At 30.5% G+C, this 16,393-nt stretch overlaps 2 protein-coding genes across 7 annotated transcripts; one reads left to right on the top strand and one right to left on the bottom strand.

Annotated features, from left to right (window-relative positions):
• Nucleotides 1–1,161: 1,161 nt before the first annotated feature.
• Nucleotides 1,162–2,820, bottom strand: LOC149884153 (uncharacterized). Its single transcript, XM_090099200.1, has 2 exons — nucleotides 2,666–2,820; nucleotides 1,162–2,350 (listed from the first exon to the last, which is right to left on the bottom strand). The coding sequence occupies exons 1-2, from the start codon at nucleotides 2,714–2,716 to the stop codon at nucleotides 1,640–1,642; spliced, it is 762 nt and encodes a 253-aa protein (XP_089955326.1). The 5' UTR covers nucleotides 2,717–2,820; the 3' UTR covers nucleotides 1,162–1,639.
• Nucleotides 2,821–11,534: 8,714 nt separating this feature from the next.
• On the top strand, nucleotides 11,535–15,019 carry LOC149884152 (uncharacterized). Of its 6 annotated transcripts, none has more exons than XM_090096809.1 (7): nucleotides 11,535–12,775; nucleotides 12,984–13,047; nucleotides 13,554–13,717; nucleotides 13,793–13,857; nucleotides 14,171–14,268; nucleotides 14,424–14,520; nucleotides 14,687–15,019. In XM_090096809.1, the coding sequence occupies exons 2-7, from the start codon at nucleotides 13,020–13,022 to the stop codon at nucleotides 14,688–14,690; spliced, it is 456 nt and encodes a 151-aa protein (XP_089952935.1). In that variant the 5' UTR covers nucleotides 11,535–12,775; nucleotides 12,984–13,019; the 3' UTR covers nucleotides 14,691–15,019. The 6 variants fall into 6 exon arrangements, 4 of the variants coding, with proteins under 4 accessions (XP_089952935.1, XP_089952934.1, XP_089952933.1 ...); XM_090096808.1 differs by having other exon boundaries at nucleotides 12,304–12,336; nucleotides 14,912–15,019; XM_090096807.1 differs by having other exon boundaries at nucleotides 12,383–12,775; nucleotides 14,912–15,019.
• The last annotated feature ends 1,374 nt before the right edge of the window (nucleotides 15,020–16,393 follow it).

Genomic DNA, 16,393 nt, shown 5'->3' with positions numbered 1-16,393 from the left:
AACTATCGAAATTTGAAAAAGATGAGCATATCAGATCTGTAGTTCATTAGAGGTTTAAAAACTGTTAAGGTTGCTTGTTTTGGATCTAACTTCTTACCTGAATCTAAATCCATTATTAGCGAATACAAAGAGGTTAAGGTCAAACTTGGTTTAAAAGAATCCCCTAATGTGCATTCTCTCGCAAAGCATGTAAATTTTTGTCAGTATATCAAATTCCTATCCAAAAAAAGGATTTGATTTTTAGTCTGAATATGTCTCTGAATCTATTCGTTATGGTTTTAAACACTTTTGGAAGAGTGGATACAAAGTTTTGATTTGTGTTAAATATAATCCACAAATCTCCCAACCTTCTTCAAAACAGATTTACTTTTGAATTAAAAAAAACATGTTGTAACATGTATTTGTTTTTGGAAGCTATTACTGATGACAAATGTAAAATAAATATAAATGTAATAATTTATTTAAATTGTTTAAACCATTTTGTGCCTGAAAATTGAATATAAACCGTAGGAACAATTCCAAGGTTTTCAGATCTTTTAGGAAAGTTACCTCCAGAGAAAAAGTTACCTCCAGAGAAAAAGTTACCTCCAGAGAAAAAGTGCAAACTTTTATATTTTCATATTTATGGAAAAAAAAAGATGTTTAACAAAAAATCATGATCATCTGGAAACAACATTATCGTAAAAGCAAGGTCCTTGGGTCAAGTTTAAGATACTACAAAAAGTTCATTCTTTTTTATTTTATCCACATCAGGAACCAAAATTTTTTGGTTAACATTGTTTTCAGGCTCCGATTACCGTAATTTCAACCATAATTTTAACCATAATTTTATCCTGCACTCACCTGCTTAAACTTACTTGTCGACAAAATTTTAAAAGTTTTTTAAACTTAAAACTTTTTTGTCGACAAAATGTTTTCAAAATCTAGGCTGTAACTGTGCACGGTATGGTGGTTTCAAAAATGCAAACTGTTTCTGGTGGATATTTTTTTAAAACACATTACTTCCACTATAATGTGTATGGCTTTTTACATTTTATAACCCGAACGGATAAATAATAAAAAAGGTATTGTGAATCATTATCGTTAATCTTCTGCAAATTGCTCTCATTATTCATATTTAGAAATCGTAAACAGATTTGAATAAGTAACTAATTAAAGAAATCAATTGACGATAATCTTCTATTTCTACAGATCAGGTGATTATCCAAAATCACCCCTCCGTACAATTTAAAAACTTAAATTAAGAATGTGGTGTTAACAACAAAAAAATAGATTTAAAGTATGATACATTTTTTACGATGCGATAACAAAGATACAAAATGATTTTTCTTAATACATACATACATACATACATACATACATACATACATACATACATACATACATACATACATACATACATACATACATACATACATACATACATACATACATACATACATACATACATACATACATACATACATACATACATACATACATACATACATACATACATACATACATACATACATACATACATACATACATACATACATACATATTTTATCCCGACTTATTTTACCCCCGATATATATATATATATATATATATATATATATATATATATATATATATATATATATATATATATATGACTTTATTTTATTCCGATTGCAGTGGCATAAGCAGGTGCATTTGATTTTAGCCACCGGTTACTTGAGGTGTATGTGCCGCAACCGCCAAAATGTACTTCGGTAAACATAAAGAAGTACTGAGGTATGTTGCGATATTGAGGAATTTTTTTGGCCGATTTTCGCCATTGTATTGCTAATCCGTCCATCTCGTAAATATTGGTGTAATTTGAATAATAAGAAGGGGGTACTTTACGCGAATTTGAAAAGAAAGAAAAATATGAATTATTGTTGCCATCACAATTTTTATATAGAAGGTCTTTGTTGTTGGAATTAAACCCTTCAATTTGTCCCTCCTTAGAAAAAACGGCTGGGAGAAATCCAAGATAAAGGTAAGGGTCCATCATAATATTTTTGGGTTTTGCAAAGGTTGAGTAGTTACTTAATTGCAAACTTAGACTTGAAAAGGATGTTTGATTTATTGGTTTTATTACTGTACAGGATTGCACGTTCTTTGGTTGCGATATCATTAAAAGAACGTCTTTTTTTGTTCTAAATAATACGCTTAGGTCTTCTTGTTTTAGTTTACTAAGCGATGCTCTCGAAAGAAAAGTATAGCCTCCTCGATTAATGGTCATTTCACAATAAACTTGAAATTTCCCGCTTGGGAGTAAGATGTTATATAGCCCACTTTTTGCATCGGGGAAGAATGCCAGAATATCATAACATGTTGAACTCTAGATAATAAAATAACATTTAGTGATTATCATCATTTCAACTTAAGAATTATTTGGCTTAAATTATTATATCATGTTAGTAAATCATTCTAGGTAATTTGACCCACTGAAATCTTTTTAGAGAGTCGCAGATTTTTTAAACTTTTTAAGCTAACTTGCCATTTGAAATATCAGCAACTAATTTCCCTTACAAATATTTTTTGAAATATTTTTTGTAGAAAACTAACTTTTTTTTTTTGAAGCTCAGCTGAGTTATGAATCTCTAATATAACGAAATGACGACGACTTCACATTGAAAAAAGAAATTATACTCACCACTGTACCAACCATAAATACAAGAGCCAAACAATACTTCAAACTCACCATTGCGCCTGGTTTTACTCGCTTAGAAAATCTTTTAATCTTAAATATAGAAAATGGAAACGAGACGTTTTTGTTTAAGCGTGAAAATATTTATGTAACATTCGAGAAACCTGATACGCATTTTTTTTTTTTTTTTTTTTTTTTTTTAATTCTCAAATAAAAAATATTGTTCCCGATTTTTTATACTTGTCATCATATTTATGGATTTTTACACAAATATAAAAATTCGAGAACAATATTTTTTCAAGTTTTTTTTTTTTTTTTTTTTTTTCAGTTGAATAAAAGTTTTAATCTGTGAAAGTTTAAAAGAAGTTACCGGGTTGCAAACTCCATTTCGTTTCAAACACTTTTACTTTTTTATACATATAAAGAATAATGCTAATTTTGTTCTAAATTTCAGATTTGAGTTTCAAGGAAAAAAATATTTGCAATCTCCCATAAAAAAGGGAAATCCCTTTTTTAGGTCGACGCAATTTCTAGTTTTTATATAGGAAAAGATTTTAAGTGAACAAAAAGCTAAAAAAAAAAAATAAATAATAAAAAATCATTTCTTAAGAATTTAAAATTCAAAATTTGTACTCAATAGATAAAAAAAACAACATTAAAATCGGTGTCATTTTATTTCACTCCAATCGCATTAAAAACAGCAGATGCAAACTGAGCTTAACCGTCTGTCACGTGAAGTGTTTTTACCGCAACCGTCAAAATGCATTTCGTAAACATGAAAAAATTCTCGGAATTGTCGCATTCAGAGAAAAAAAAATTAAGACTTAGTTTCACAATTCTACCAACAGTCAATTACTCTTCGTAAACTTTGACATTATTACACAGAGGAGACGGAGAAACATTAAAATTTGGGAAGGACAATAAATAAGCATTAGGATTCCCATCGTAATTTTTAAACCAATGATTTTTGCGGTTGGAATGAACTCCTATAATTCTCCCCTCCCCTTCTCCCCCGTTTTAAAACTAACAGACTTGAAGCTAAAAAAAAGAGACAGATCCAAATCTTTGTTCTTAGGGAATCAAATGTTGCATAGTTGCTCAATACTAAACTCAGAACAGGAACTGATGCTTGATCCAATGCTTTGTGTAAACTTGAATGTCGCGTTATTATCATAAACACAACTTTTCCTCTAATAAACAACTCATTTAGAGCAAAAGACGTTAGTTTAGCGAGCACTCTTTTCAAAACAAACGTGTGGCTTCCATTGTTAATGATCATTTCACAGTAAACTTTGTAAACCTTACAAGGAAGGATTATGTTGCAAAGTTGATTCGGTTGTTGTAAAGTTGATTCGGTTGTTGCAAAGTTGATTCGGTTGTTGCAAAGTTGATTCGGTTGTTGTAAAGTTGATTCGGTTGTTGCAAACTTGAATTGGGAATTAATTTTTTAATGTTAAAGGTCAAATTCTTGAAAGATTAAAAAAAAAAAAAGTAAAAGTGAGTTTTTACGTTAAATATTGTTTATTCAATATTATGTATTCGTGAAATATTTGTGAAATATTCGTAAATTGCTCCTTAAATATGATAACAAAAATTTATAGGCCTTTTATTATCAAATGGTATTTCATTATTAAAAGGAAGTTTATCTCAAAAAAATCTTTCCTTTTATGACGTAAATGTAATTGATGTAAAAATAGTTTACATTCGTATAAACACGTACCACTAGTAACCAGCAGATTATAAGATAACCAAACAAAATTTCAAACTTGATATTGTTTCTTTACTTTGAGGGGGCATCCATAAAGTACGTACGCAGGTATGGGGGGAGGGGGGTTACCAAAAAACGTACAAATGCGTACAAGGGGAGGGGGAGTGTTCAAGACAGCGAGTACGTACGCGGTTTGTATATCTTTCTCAGGAATTATTTTTAAAACTTGATCTGCATACATGGCCTTCTTTATAGAAGGCCTCGACACCGTGCGCGATTTTTTTTGACTGAAGTACGGTTTTTAAAAACTTCTTATAAACGCAAATTTTGTTTGGATAAAGGTGTAAAATATTGATTGCTATTTTTCAGAAATATTTAAAGTTATTCTTCAAGTGAATTTAAATTAAATAATTTAGAATGCCTTTAAAATGCTGTGTTCCAAAATGTTCCTCAAATTATAAGTCTTCAGGTTGTAATGTATCCGTATATAAATTCCCTCGTGAAGAATCTGAAAAAAATAAATGGTTTATTAGTATCCCTCGTTTAAATTGGACCGTTACAAAATTCACTGCTGTTTGTAAATTGCATTGGCCAGATGAAGCGGAGTTTACATTATGTCGTGGTAAATTGAGACCGATTCATGCTCCATCAGTGTTTCCAAATATCTCTAAAAGTTGTCTCTCCAACTCCACCACCAAAAATGAGAAAGACTTTATCTTCTTCTTCAAAAAGAGGTATCAAAAAAGATGAATTAGAAGAATATAAAATAATTGATAATTTAAACTCTGGAGAAATCGAAAAATACTTATCTAATGATAATGATTTGATTACATACAAGCAAAACAATTCAATTTTCATCCAATCTAAAGTATTCAATTGTGGAGTTCCACTATTTTTGCTGATAATTAATCAAAGTTTGTTGTTCGAAGCGTTTCATTTTGGTTCAAAATGTACTATTAAACCTCTGTCAAATAACAAAATCACTTCTCTTTGTACAAAGTCATCTTTAAACGAAGCCCTTAGATATCTGAAAATTAAGGATAAGGATCATAAAATTCAAATAATTCTTGAGCATCTAAATGTAATGGGAGATCATTCTGTGGGTTGTGCTGTCTATTCTGCTGATATAATAACGAGAGCTTTTGAATATTTTGCAACAAGTCGTTCCACCTACCATCGATTATGTTATGATTATCAGTTGCCAAGTATTCGAACTTTGACGCGCATAACTCCAAAAATAAACTCTCAGGATGATTTAACTTTTTTAAGTGATTTTTAACTTTTTTCTGTGTTATCGAACTTAGATGAAAAAAAAAGAAATTGTGTTTTATTGATAGATGAAGTTTATGTAAAAGCAGCATTATTATATCAAAGTGGAAATATTTTTGGAAATGCTTTTAATGATCCAGAGAAATTAGCTACTACTGTACTTTCATTTATGGTCAAAAGTCTTAACGGTGGACCTGAATTTTTAGCAAGAGTTTTACCAGTTAGTAATCTGACTTCAGATTTCCAACTAGAACAATGCAAATTAATTGTAGACACCATAGAAACCTCTACGTGTAATGGTAAAGTAATTGCAATTATTACAGATGGAAATAAAGTTAACCAAAGCTTCTTTTCTAAATTCAAAACAGTAGAGGGAAAACCTTGGTTATGTCAAAATGGTTCTTATATTTTATATGACTATGTTCATCTTTTGAAGTGCATAAGAAACAATTGGCTAACAGAAAAACTAGGTCAGTTGCAGTTTATTCATGAAATAACTCACATTGCAAATTGGAGAGATTTAATTAACTTATATACACTTGAAAAAAACCAGTTAATAAAGTTATCCAAATTGACTGAAACATCAATAAATCCTAAACCAATAGAACGACAAAAAGTAAGCACTTGTTTACAAATATTTAGTGAAGAGACAGTTGCAGCTCTAAAAACTCATCCTAAAATAGAACAAGAAAGTGTCAAGGGTACTGTTATTTTTTTGGAATTAATTATAGAATTTTGTAAAATAGTGAATGTTAAATGTCCAGGTGCCAATGCTAGATTTAGGGATGAGTCGCGTAATGTAATCAGATCTTCAGATGACATTAATTTAAAAAAGTTGCTCGCTATTGCAACAATGGCTGAAAATATGAAACCAACATCTGGTAAACGTGTTCGCCAGCTTACGAGAGATACAAGCAATGCTCTTTCACATACTTGTCATGGCCTAGTTGATTTGTCTTGTCATCTTTTATCAAGTGGAAACGAATATGTTATTTTAGGTTGGTTTTCTAGTGATCCAATTGAAAAATGTTTTGGAAAACAAAGGCAAGGCTCTGGTGGTACTTACTTTATAACAGCTAAATCAGTTATCGAAAAAGTACGTATTCAACATGCTAAGCTGGTGCTACAACTGAATATTGATGTAGAAGGAAATGATGGCCATGACTGTCTTTTATGTCTTGAAGATTTTAATGATAGGGAAATTGATATAATTTACAATTTAGCAGATCTAGAAGATACTATAAATATAGACATTTTATATGCTATTGTCTATATTGCTGGTTATGTTCAAAAGTGTTCTACTGAAGAAAATGATGAAGATACAACTACATATTATGAAAAATATGGAACTTATTTGAATACTTTAAATAGAGGAGGATTAACTATTCCATCAGATACTCTATCTCAGTGGTCCTTATTTTGCTACATATTTTTTACTTTATTAGATAAAAGAGTTTGCAGAACATTTCTTATACGACAGTTTGCATTTATTGCAGAGTTGTACCGTTTTTCTATTGCAAAGAAACAATGCCAAACATTAGCAAACATTTTTTAAAGAACTTTGCATTACTTCACACTCCCAAAAGTAATAAAGAAACCAAACTAAAAGAAATCAAGCTTATGTAAAAAATTTTTTTCATGTTTAGTAAAAAAATAATTATTTATATATTTATAATAGATATTTTTTTATAATAGATATTTTTTTTTAAATCGGCCTTCAGTCAAAAAAAATCGCGCACGGTGTCGAGGCCTTCTATAAAGAAGGCTAAGTCTGCATAAAAAGCAACGAACTTTTCGAATGTAAAAAATCTTTTTTTTAAATTACGCAACCTGGTTTTTATCTTTTCAATTAAAACGTTACAACAAGTTAATTTTTTATTATTTTAAATTAATATTTTTTTATTAACTTTTTATTAACAATGTACTACTTCAAATTATTATTAAAGTTTAAATGTATTTTTTCTGATTATAAAAAACAAATATTTTTAAAAACAACAATTTTAATGCTAATAGAGACCAACACCTTTTATTGCGAAATGTAACTGCAATTAGTTTGAGTCGGGTTATTTCTTTGCGTTCTTCGCTTTAACGACACTGAATCTTATGATGAAATCTCTTACAGTTGAATCCCGTTAACTCGGACCTTGGATAAGTCGGACTTTTATTAAGTCGGACGGAATTTCAATTCCCCTTGAACATTCTCTATCAACTTACTGTAAAATCATCCGCTTAAGTCGTACCCTGGTTAAGTCGGACCATTCGCTAACTCGCACTGTTTTTTGGGGTCCCTTCGGCAAAAAACTTCGCTTAACTAGGACTTTTATTTTGAATTTGTATGTAAGTGCGTATAATAAAAAAACTCCAATACTTCAATCAAAGTTCTAAACTCTAAACGCTCGAAAAAAAATACTTTTGCGTCAAATATAATTAAATATAGCTAAACATTTTCACAGAGAGCTTTCGATTTAGTTAAACGTCGATTAAATTCTATTTGTTAATAACTATTACATTAAAAATTTAAAAATATCAAGTAAAATTCAAAACTTAGAACGTTCGAAAATTAATTACTTTTGCGTCATTTAAAATAGCTTTGAACGCTTCAAGGCTGTTTGAAAAAGAATTGTGCGAGTCACTGAAAGAAACATCAATTTTGGACTTTTTTCGTGTATATATACTATATGTATAAAAATATATATTTCACATAAGATTATATTATTCAATATATATGTACATAATATTTATATATCGAGGAACATTCGATAAGTCTCGAAATCTCAATAAGTCGGACATTTTCAAAAAGTCCGACTTAACGAGAGCTTTGCTTAATTCGGACATTTGCTAAGTCGGACAAAAATTATATACCCCTTCAGAGTCCGAGTTAACGGGATTCTACTGTATTTCAAAATAAACAAAAACTTTTATCTTTCTATTCGAATAATTGAAAACGTTGCAACAAAAAAAAACTGCTTACTCCCAAGATGTCGAACGAATTTGTTGGGAACGAGAAAAAGTATCTTCAACTCCTTGAGTTATATAAGAAAGCATATTCAACACTTGAAAAACAAAAGCAGTATCAGCACGCATAGGAGTTGTGGAAAACAGTAAAATATGATCAGTCTTGTATGAAAAAAAAGTAAACGAATTAAAAGTGAAAGCAAAAAAGTCAAAAGGATTCTGGTTTGTCTACCGTAACTAGGAAACAATTAGACAATGTGAAAGAAAGCATAAGAAGAGAAAAAACAAACTTGGACAGGTAAATGTTAAGAGATATATCGAATAGAGCTAAGAAGTATAGACAGACGTCTTGGCCATAAAAACCAAACTTTTAAGCAGGCAGTAACTTTCAAAATTTTTTTTTTCAAATTGTCAATAAGAACTTCTAATTGAGGATTTACAAAGTTTGCAGAATCCAGGAAACCTTAAGTATAGAAGGTTTTATATCGGAATCAAAGATTTATGTAATATTTTGTTTTCAGATTGATTCGTGAATCGGCACGACAAAGAAAACGGAGGCAAAAACTTAAAGAGGGCATCGAAACAGTTTGTCAAAACAACCCTGAAGTATTAAGTGCTTTGAAACAGTTTATGCGAAACCATCCAGGACGACCACAGCTCGAAATTGATCAACCAGAACTTTTATCAACAATCATAAAAATTGTGCAAAATTTATCAGCAGCAGATGAGCGTCGAAGAACAGAATGTCTTCGCAGTGTCTCCACTTTGGATGATCTTCAGAAAGAGCTGACGAAAATAGGCTTCAACTTGAGTAGAAGTGGTTTGTACCTTCGTCTTTTAACACGACGTGAAAACACTCATGAAGGAAAAAAGCATGCAAAAACAGTTCCTGTGAAGCTACTACGTCCAGAAAATTCACTGCGAAAAAGAAATGATGGTAGAATGTTTGCCAAATCTTTTATTGATGACATGTTTGAAGTTTGCAAATTGTTTGGACCAAAAGCTGTGCTTTTCATGTCCAATGATGATAAAGCCAGGGTACCGTTGGGTCTTACTGCTGCAAGGCTTCAAGTGCCGTTGCTAATGCATATGGAATACAAGGTCAAACTTATGGATCATGTCGTTGGCCCACAGCACAAGTTAATCCCATCGGTGTATGGCATATGCGAAGTTAACAATAATGGAAATTTATCCTACAGTGGAGACACTCATACGCATAAGAAGTGGGAAACACGATACATCGAATGCTTTTACACATGCTTTTGATGTTAGGGAGCTTTTTGAAACCAAGATGGTTAGACGTAAACCAATTATGTTAATGGAGACTGATGGAGCTCAAGATGAGGCACCACGCTTCCCTAAAACGTTAGCAGCTGCTGTTGATCTCTTCCGCTTACTGGATTTAGATGTCTTGCTTCACGGTGTGAATGCAGCTGGGCTTTCAGCCTTCAACCCCATTGAAAGAAGAATGGCACCTCTTTCTCGTGATTTGGCTGGAATAGTTCTTCCCCATGATTATTTTGGCGATCACCTTGATTCTTCTGGGAAGACAATCAACCAAGAACTGGAGGTAGAAAATTTCCAAAAAGCGGCTGACGTTTTATCCCAAGTTTGGGAGAAAACCGTCATCGACGGTTACCTTGTTAATTGCCGGGCAGTACCAGTTGGAAAAGCATATAAACCGCCGAATCATGATCCTGTTTGGGCAGAGAAACATTGCCAGCAATCGTGATACTGTCTTCAAACTGTGAAATGCCAGGACAAGTTATGTCGTTCATCGTTTGAAACAAATTGGCTGAATACCATCCCCCAACGTTTCATTCCATTTCCGGCCATCTACGAGTACTGCGAGAATGGTTACAAAGCGATGGAACCGTCTCGATATTTTAAAAACATATCAAACCATTCAAACTTTGCACCTCTGACGCATAAGCTTTTGCTACAAGATATACCTATAGAAGGCTTAAAGTACGAAATTATACCATTTGATCTGTATTGTCCTTCATTGGAAAAAAAGCTTTTAAACGGAATTTGCGACAAATGCAATAAATACTGGCCGAGCGAGGCAGCAATGAAACGGCACAAGAAAGCACATAAAAAACAAAAAATAAAGAATGATATGGAGAGTGATTTAAGTGAAAGTGAAGAAGTCAGTAAGGAGATTACTAAGGAAAGATTAGAAGCAGAGTTCATGCCTGTTTTCCATAACATTTTCAATTTATTTAAGTCATCATTTATGGAAATATAAATAGCTAAATTGATCTTTTTTGTATTTAATGATTTGAAAACTTTTTTTTTTTTTTGGGGGGGGGGGGGGGGGAGGTCATACTTTTTTAATAAATAACGCGTACGTACGCAGAGGGGGAGGGGTGTTAAAAGCGTACAAGTGCGTACAAGGGGGGAGGGGGGGTCCAAAAGCATTGGTTTTACTGCGTACGTACTTTATGGACGTCCCCTAAGGTTAGCGCTTCTTCACTAAAAAAAAAAACAATCTGATTTACACAAAAACAAAATCAAAATAGAAGCTTAAGACTTAAAGGGAAAAAAATGTAATTCATCATGAAGAAATAATTTTATGCGATTGCGGTATTTTATTTTGTTTTACGTCGAAAATTCTTAGACAATCATGAAAAGATTTGCGATTTTTGTAGATGGGTTACGTCTGTAAAAAACCTTGATCTCTTACGCAATAAATACGAGAAAACTTTCATTTTCTATTCATTTGGGTTTTTCGCATTTCGTTTGAACTAAAGACGTTGATTTTTGTTTTTTGACGTCATTTAAAAAACTAATGTTTTTGATATGCACCAAAAGGGCTTGGAGCTGGCCAAAAAGGGCTTGGGGCTGACCAAAAATTTTCCTTCCTCTGTATATATATTACATAATACCTTAGAGCATGAAACTCGTTTCTTCGCAATAAACGAAATTCAAATTAATTAAAATACTATTTATTTCCATTATTAAATCCAAGGGTTGTTTCAAAAAACTGATCTTTTGTGAGTAAATCTACTGTTAACCCAGCAGGCAAAAGACGTCTATAGATCATCTAAAACTACTCTAATTTGCATCTTTCGTAGATGCGTATATTTTAGACGTATATTATTCATCGAAAAAAGGTCTAATTTCAGTGATTCTATTTTTTTCCAAATGTAGACGCATATTAGATGTATAAACGAGATCAAAACATAGATATCTCTTTTCGGTTACATAAAGATGCATTTAAAATGTCTTCTATAGATCAGTTGAAGAGAAAGAAGAAATTTTAACTAAAGACAGTCGATTTTACAGAACGATTATTATAAATGACCGCCATTAAAGAAACGTGCATGGCGGAAACTTGTTTCTAGAAAGGAATAAAAATTTATACGTAGCTAAGTTTATACTAACCTATGAAGGACATAAATCATAATGATAATAATTTTGAATGAGTTTTAAATAAATAAAATTACATGCTATTACAAATTACTTGCTAATATAACGACGAAATATTTTCATGGTTTCAGTGCATAACATTTTACTAAAATCACTTCATGATCTGAAAGATAAGAACGTTATTCTTAAGTTGATATTTTTATTTGTAGATTAAAATGTAATTTTAATATAAATGTGTGTTTTTATAAAAATATATGGTGTTTTTAATAACGCCAAAAACTGCTTTAGTGGTTGGCTGTGCACATAACGTTTCCATTGAGAAAAATAGTTTAAAAAAAACAGTGAGAGGAAGGAGTTTTTAGAAGTTTGACTGGTGTGATTTATTTGCCTTTTTTTTTGTCTTGAAATAAAAACATTTTTATTTAGATACAATTATGCCCTTTACAAAAAGTTCATACCAACAGTGACGTCGCAGATTCAAAAGGAATACAAGAAATTACTAGAATCCTCATTTGTATCTTTAGACAGTATACTTAATGTTGGAATCTTAAGAGGAGATAGTATGAGAATAAAAGGACATTTGAGGAATATTCTAACTATGTTGAGTATTTGTTTTATGACAATGAATACTCTGATAACCATGAGCTTAATGAGTATGAACATAGCTCAACTTTGAAGAAAAGTTTGTCTGGATGTTTTAGCATTTGACCAGGTTTAAGTATAGTAGAAATAGTTAAACAAATCTCTTTGATAGCCAAACTTTTTACAGGAGGAAAGATCAAGAATTGCTCTTAAGCCATACCCTAAGAAAAGTAAGAGGAAGTTATCAATAATTGTATGTAATAAAGCAGAGTAGTATGTGACTTTTTAGTTTTTTATCTGTCAAAGTAAGGTTCTCTTTTGCTCCTGAATTTTTATTTTCATTTTAGCCTTTTTAACTGATAATTTGCATGTATTAAGTTTTTTTGTAAATATAATATTGCAAAGTAGTTTATTTACAGTCCAGACTGTTTTTATTAGGATTCCAGTCTGCATCTTTTGCCGCTGTCTGATTCTATGCAAGAAGTTAACACTGATATAAAAAGTAAGTTTTTTAAAAATGTCATGCCAACTACTGGGAGTGAATAAAATAACAAATGATATGTTTTTTTGGGGTTTGATTTTATTCATTCCTTTCTTTTGCATTTGTCAGCGCACAGCTGTATGGATATTTGTAAAAAAAATCATTTTTACAAAAAACAATATTTGCAGAAAAAAAAGGTCCTTGATTTCTGAATTTGAGAATCAGTGCCCAAATACTTTGAATGCTGTCAGAACAGTCTACATTACCCTCTAAATAGAACTTGTATATGAATTATATTTATTTTAACTAATTTGATCTGAAGTTATGGCAGAATATTTTGGGTACCCAAACCGGTATACCAGTGTCAAAATCAGCCTGGATATGTCACTAGGGGGTATGTTCCCAAACATTGTTAGGATCAATTAATAAACAACTAATAGGATATTTTTGCTATCTGGTTTCATGAGCTAAATAATAACTTTGAGGTAACTACTGACCTTTATTCACAAATACACAATTATTTATAGAGGTGGAACATCTTATTCTCAAAGAGCTGGCTGAAATAAAACTTATTTTAACCGAGCTTGTTGAAGTAAAGTTTCATGCAACTGGGGTGAAGTTGCTAGAATCAGTTTACCAATTGGTTGCACCTAATAATAATCAAAAGGACAAATCAGAATATAATAACTTGGTATGATCTAATTATCTTGTTTTTGTCTGGGTTATTTGAAGGTTCAGGATTAACTCTATATGTTGTATATTTTAGCTTGATAGTTTGAAAATAGTTGGTGGCAGAAAGCCAAGAGAGCATGTTTTCATGATCATGAAAAGGTAAATGACAATTTTAATCTAATTTCATTTAATCAGAAATTTAATTAAATAGCAGTAAAAAACAAATAATTTTGACCATTTGACTAACAATTACTTGTAACTTGAAAATAATAAAATTTTTGAGTAATTTACTGTAGGTATTTAAACTAGTATCTACATGCAAAAGTAATTTTGTTCGGAGTTTAAATTTAATGATTACAAAATTTTACAATTTATAGTTCATTCAAATAGTTTATTTCATGTATTCAAATATGTCATTTCATTTACATATTCAAATATATATATATCAGTTTTTTGTAAAAATATCTATCAGGTCAATTTCCAATCAGCTACAATCTAAATTAAATCGAAAAGGTGATGGGGAAAAAATAAGTCTTGAAAACCTTGTAAATATCTGGAGTGTTTTACGAGGTATAGTTTTAATGTGTATATAACTGCTCTTTGAATTAAAAATGTACTCTTTAGCTCATTTTTGTGCCATACTAGTATTTTTGTCTCCATCACCTTTCTTTATCTATACCAAAGTAAATTATGTTGAATATTTTAAAATTTTTTCGTTTTGACAGATTCCTGTGAATACAATGTTGAATCAATAAAAGATCTAGAAAAATGTTTTTGCAAAATGCTCCTGCTTGCAATCAGAAAAAAAAAAAGACTTTACAGGTAAATTGATGATACATAATTGTTAAAATCAATAAAATTATATTTTCAAATTAACTATTATTATTATTATTATTATTATTATTATTATTATTATTATTATTATTATTATTATTATTATTATTATTATTATTATTATTATTATTATTATATATTACATCTTCTTCAGATAATTGAAGATGAAGAGGTTAATAAATAGAAAAAAACAGCTTAAAAAGGTTACTTTGTTCCATAAAGATGTGTTGTATCTCATATCTTTGATGTTTTTATGAAATTTGGCAACAATTCGAGTGAAAGTTTATATATGTTTCATGTAAACAGATTTTTTTAATCATTCTACATGTCTTTTAAAGCATTGGTGCATTTATTTACATGCTATTATATTATATTTTAGATACCGATGCCGAGGAACAGCGAGTTGGCGGACTCAGTAAAGAATTATAGTTTTCTTATTGTAAACATTTGTTTTATAATCTTGGTAAATAAATTTTAACAACTTGAACCTAATTGTTTCTTTACTTGTGTAATTTTTTAAAGACTTTTTAATCTTAACTCAGTCGGCAAAAGATATCTAAACTGCATCTAATATGCATCTGAAAACTAGTCTAAAAGATGTCTGAAATCACGTCGTAAATGAACGCTAAATAGATGTCTATCTTATAGATGTCTTTTAGATGCATTTTATTTGATAAAAGTGCATCTTTTAGATGCATAAAAGATGTGCAATATACGTCTACTTGATTAATTTTTTTATCGAATAAAATGCATCTAAAAGATGTCTATAAGATAGACGTCTATTTAGTGTTCATTCACGACGTGATTTCAGACATCTTTTAGACCAGTTCTCAGATGCATATTAGATGCATTTTAAACATCTTTTTGCCTGCTGGGAAGCGGCCTAAAATAATTTTCAATTTTTGCTTTTTAAAAATACGGTGGAGAGTGAAAACGTCTAGACTATTTATTAAAAGCAAATTAGATAAGTTTCAAAGTAGTTTTTTTTACTTACTTTTTTCTTATTTCGGAACTGTGTACTCTGTATATAACCTTTTTTATTGTTATTATGCTATTTTTATGATATTGTTATTATCTTGTTACACTATATGCTATGTGTAAAATTGTTTTTGATTAGTTATTCATTATAGTTAAAGAATATTTGATTTGGTAATTTAAAATCAAGCGCGCTGCACTAATATTATTTTATCGACTTCAAAAGTTTATTTCGTTTTTAAACTCACTCTTGCGCGCATACTATTAATCTATTTAAACGCATTTCTTTACTCTCCACCGTATTTTTTAAAAGCAAAAATTTTGAAGGGTGTTTTTACAACATTCAGTGCGCTTGTTGAAAATGCAACCCCAAATACAAGCTGAGCCTCCTCCGCCATATAAACTTGGCATAAAGAATCGGTCCACATATTATTCGAAACTCAGTCTTTTTACCAAAAATTTTTAATTTTCACTTAAAGACCTCAAAATTCGGTTCATAACTGAAAATGGCTTTGCTCCAATCTTTTACGGTCCTGTGAAATCTTTCTGTACACAATTTTCGCCTTTTGAGCTTATCCGTGACTTTGAACGATTGCTTTATAGCTGCTTTATATGAGCATACTCCTTTTTTTTTTTTTTTTTTTTTTTTTTTTATCTAAAATCATTCTTTTTCTCTACTAATACTAATATTTTTAAACTTACAAACTCACTACACTAAGTTTACTGTTGCAGAGTGAAAAATACGTTATTAAATCAAAAATAAAAGCAACAACCGTGTTGTTAATAGAACCAATCACTGTAAAAAACTACGAGCAATAAATCAAAACTTGGGATTCACTTAAATTATGGAAATAAGGAACCTTGTGAAGAATGCGATAAGAATTCT

Source organism: Hydra viridissima, unplaced genomic scaffold (genome assembly GCF_058129835.1).
Source record: "Hydra viridissima isolate aposymbiotic clone 2 unplaced genomic scaffold, HvirCarnegie_v1 scaffold_9, whole genome shotgun sequence".
Classification (NCBI taxonomy): domain Eukaryota; kingdom Metazoa; phylum Cnidaria; class Hydrozoa; order Anthoathecata; family Hydridae; genus Hydra; species Hydra viridissima.
Note: the sequence above shows the minus strand (reverse complement) of the source record. Positions and strands in the feature narration are given on the sequence as shown.

Coding starts and splice junctions, on each gene's coding strand:
- LOC149884153 (XM_090099200.1), bottom strand. CDS start 2,716: ATGGTGAGTTTGAAGTATTGTTTGGCTCTTGTATTTATGGTTGGTACA. Junction 2,351..2,665: donor TATTTATGGTTGGTACAGTG/GTGAGTATAATT, acceptor TTTATTATCTAG/AGTTCAACATGTTATGATAT.
- LOC149884152 (XM_090096808.1), top strand. CDS start 13,020: ATGCAAGAAGTTAACACTGATATAAAAA. Junction 13,048..13,553: donor AGTTAACACTGATATAAAAA/GTAAGTTTTTTA, acceptor AATTATTTATAG/AGGTGGAACATCTTATTCTC. Junction 13,718..13,792: donor AATCAGAATATAATAACTTG/GTATGATCTAAT, acceptor TGTATATTTTAG/CTTGATAGTTTGAAAATAGT.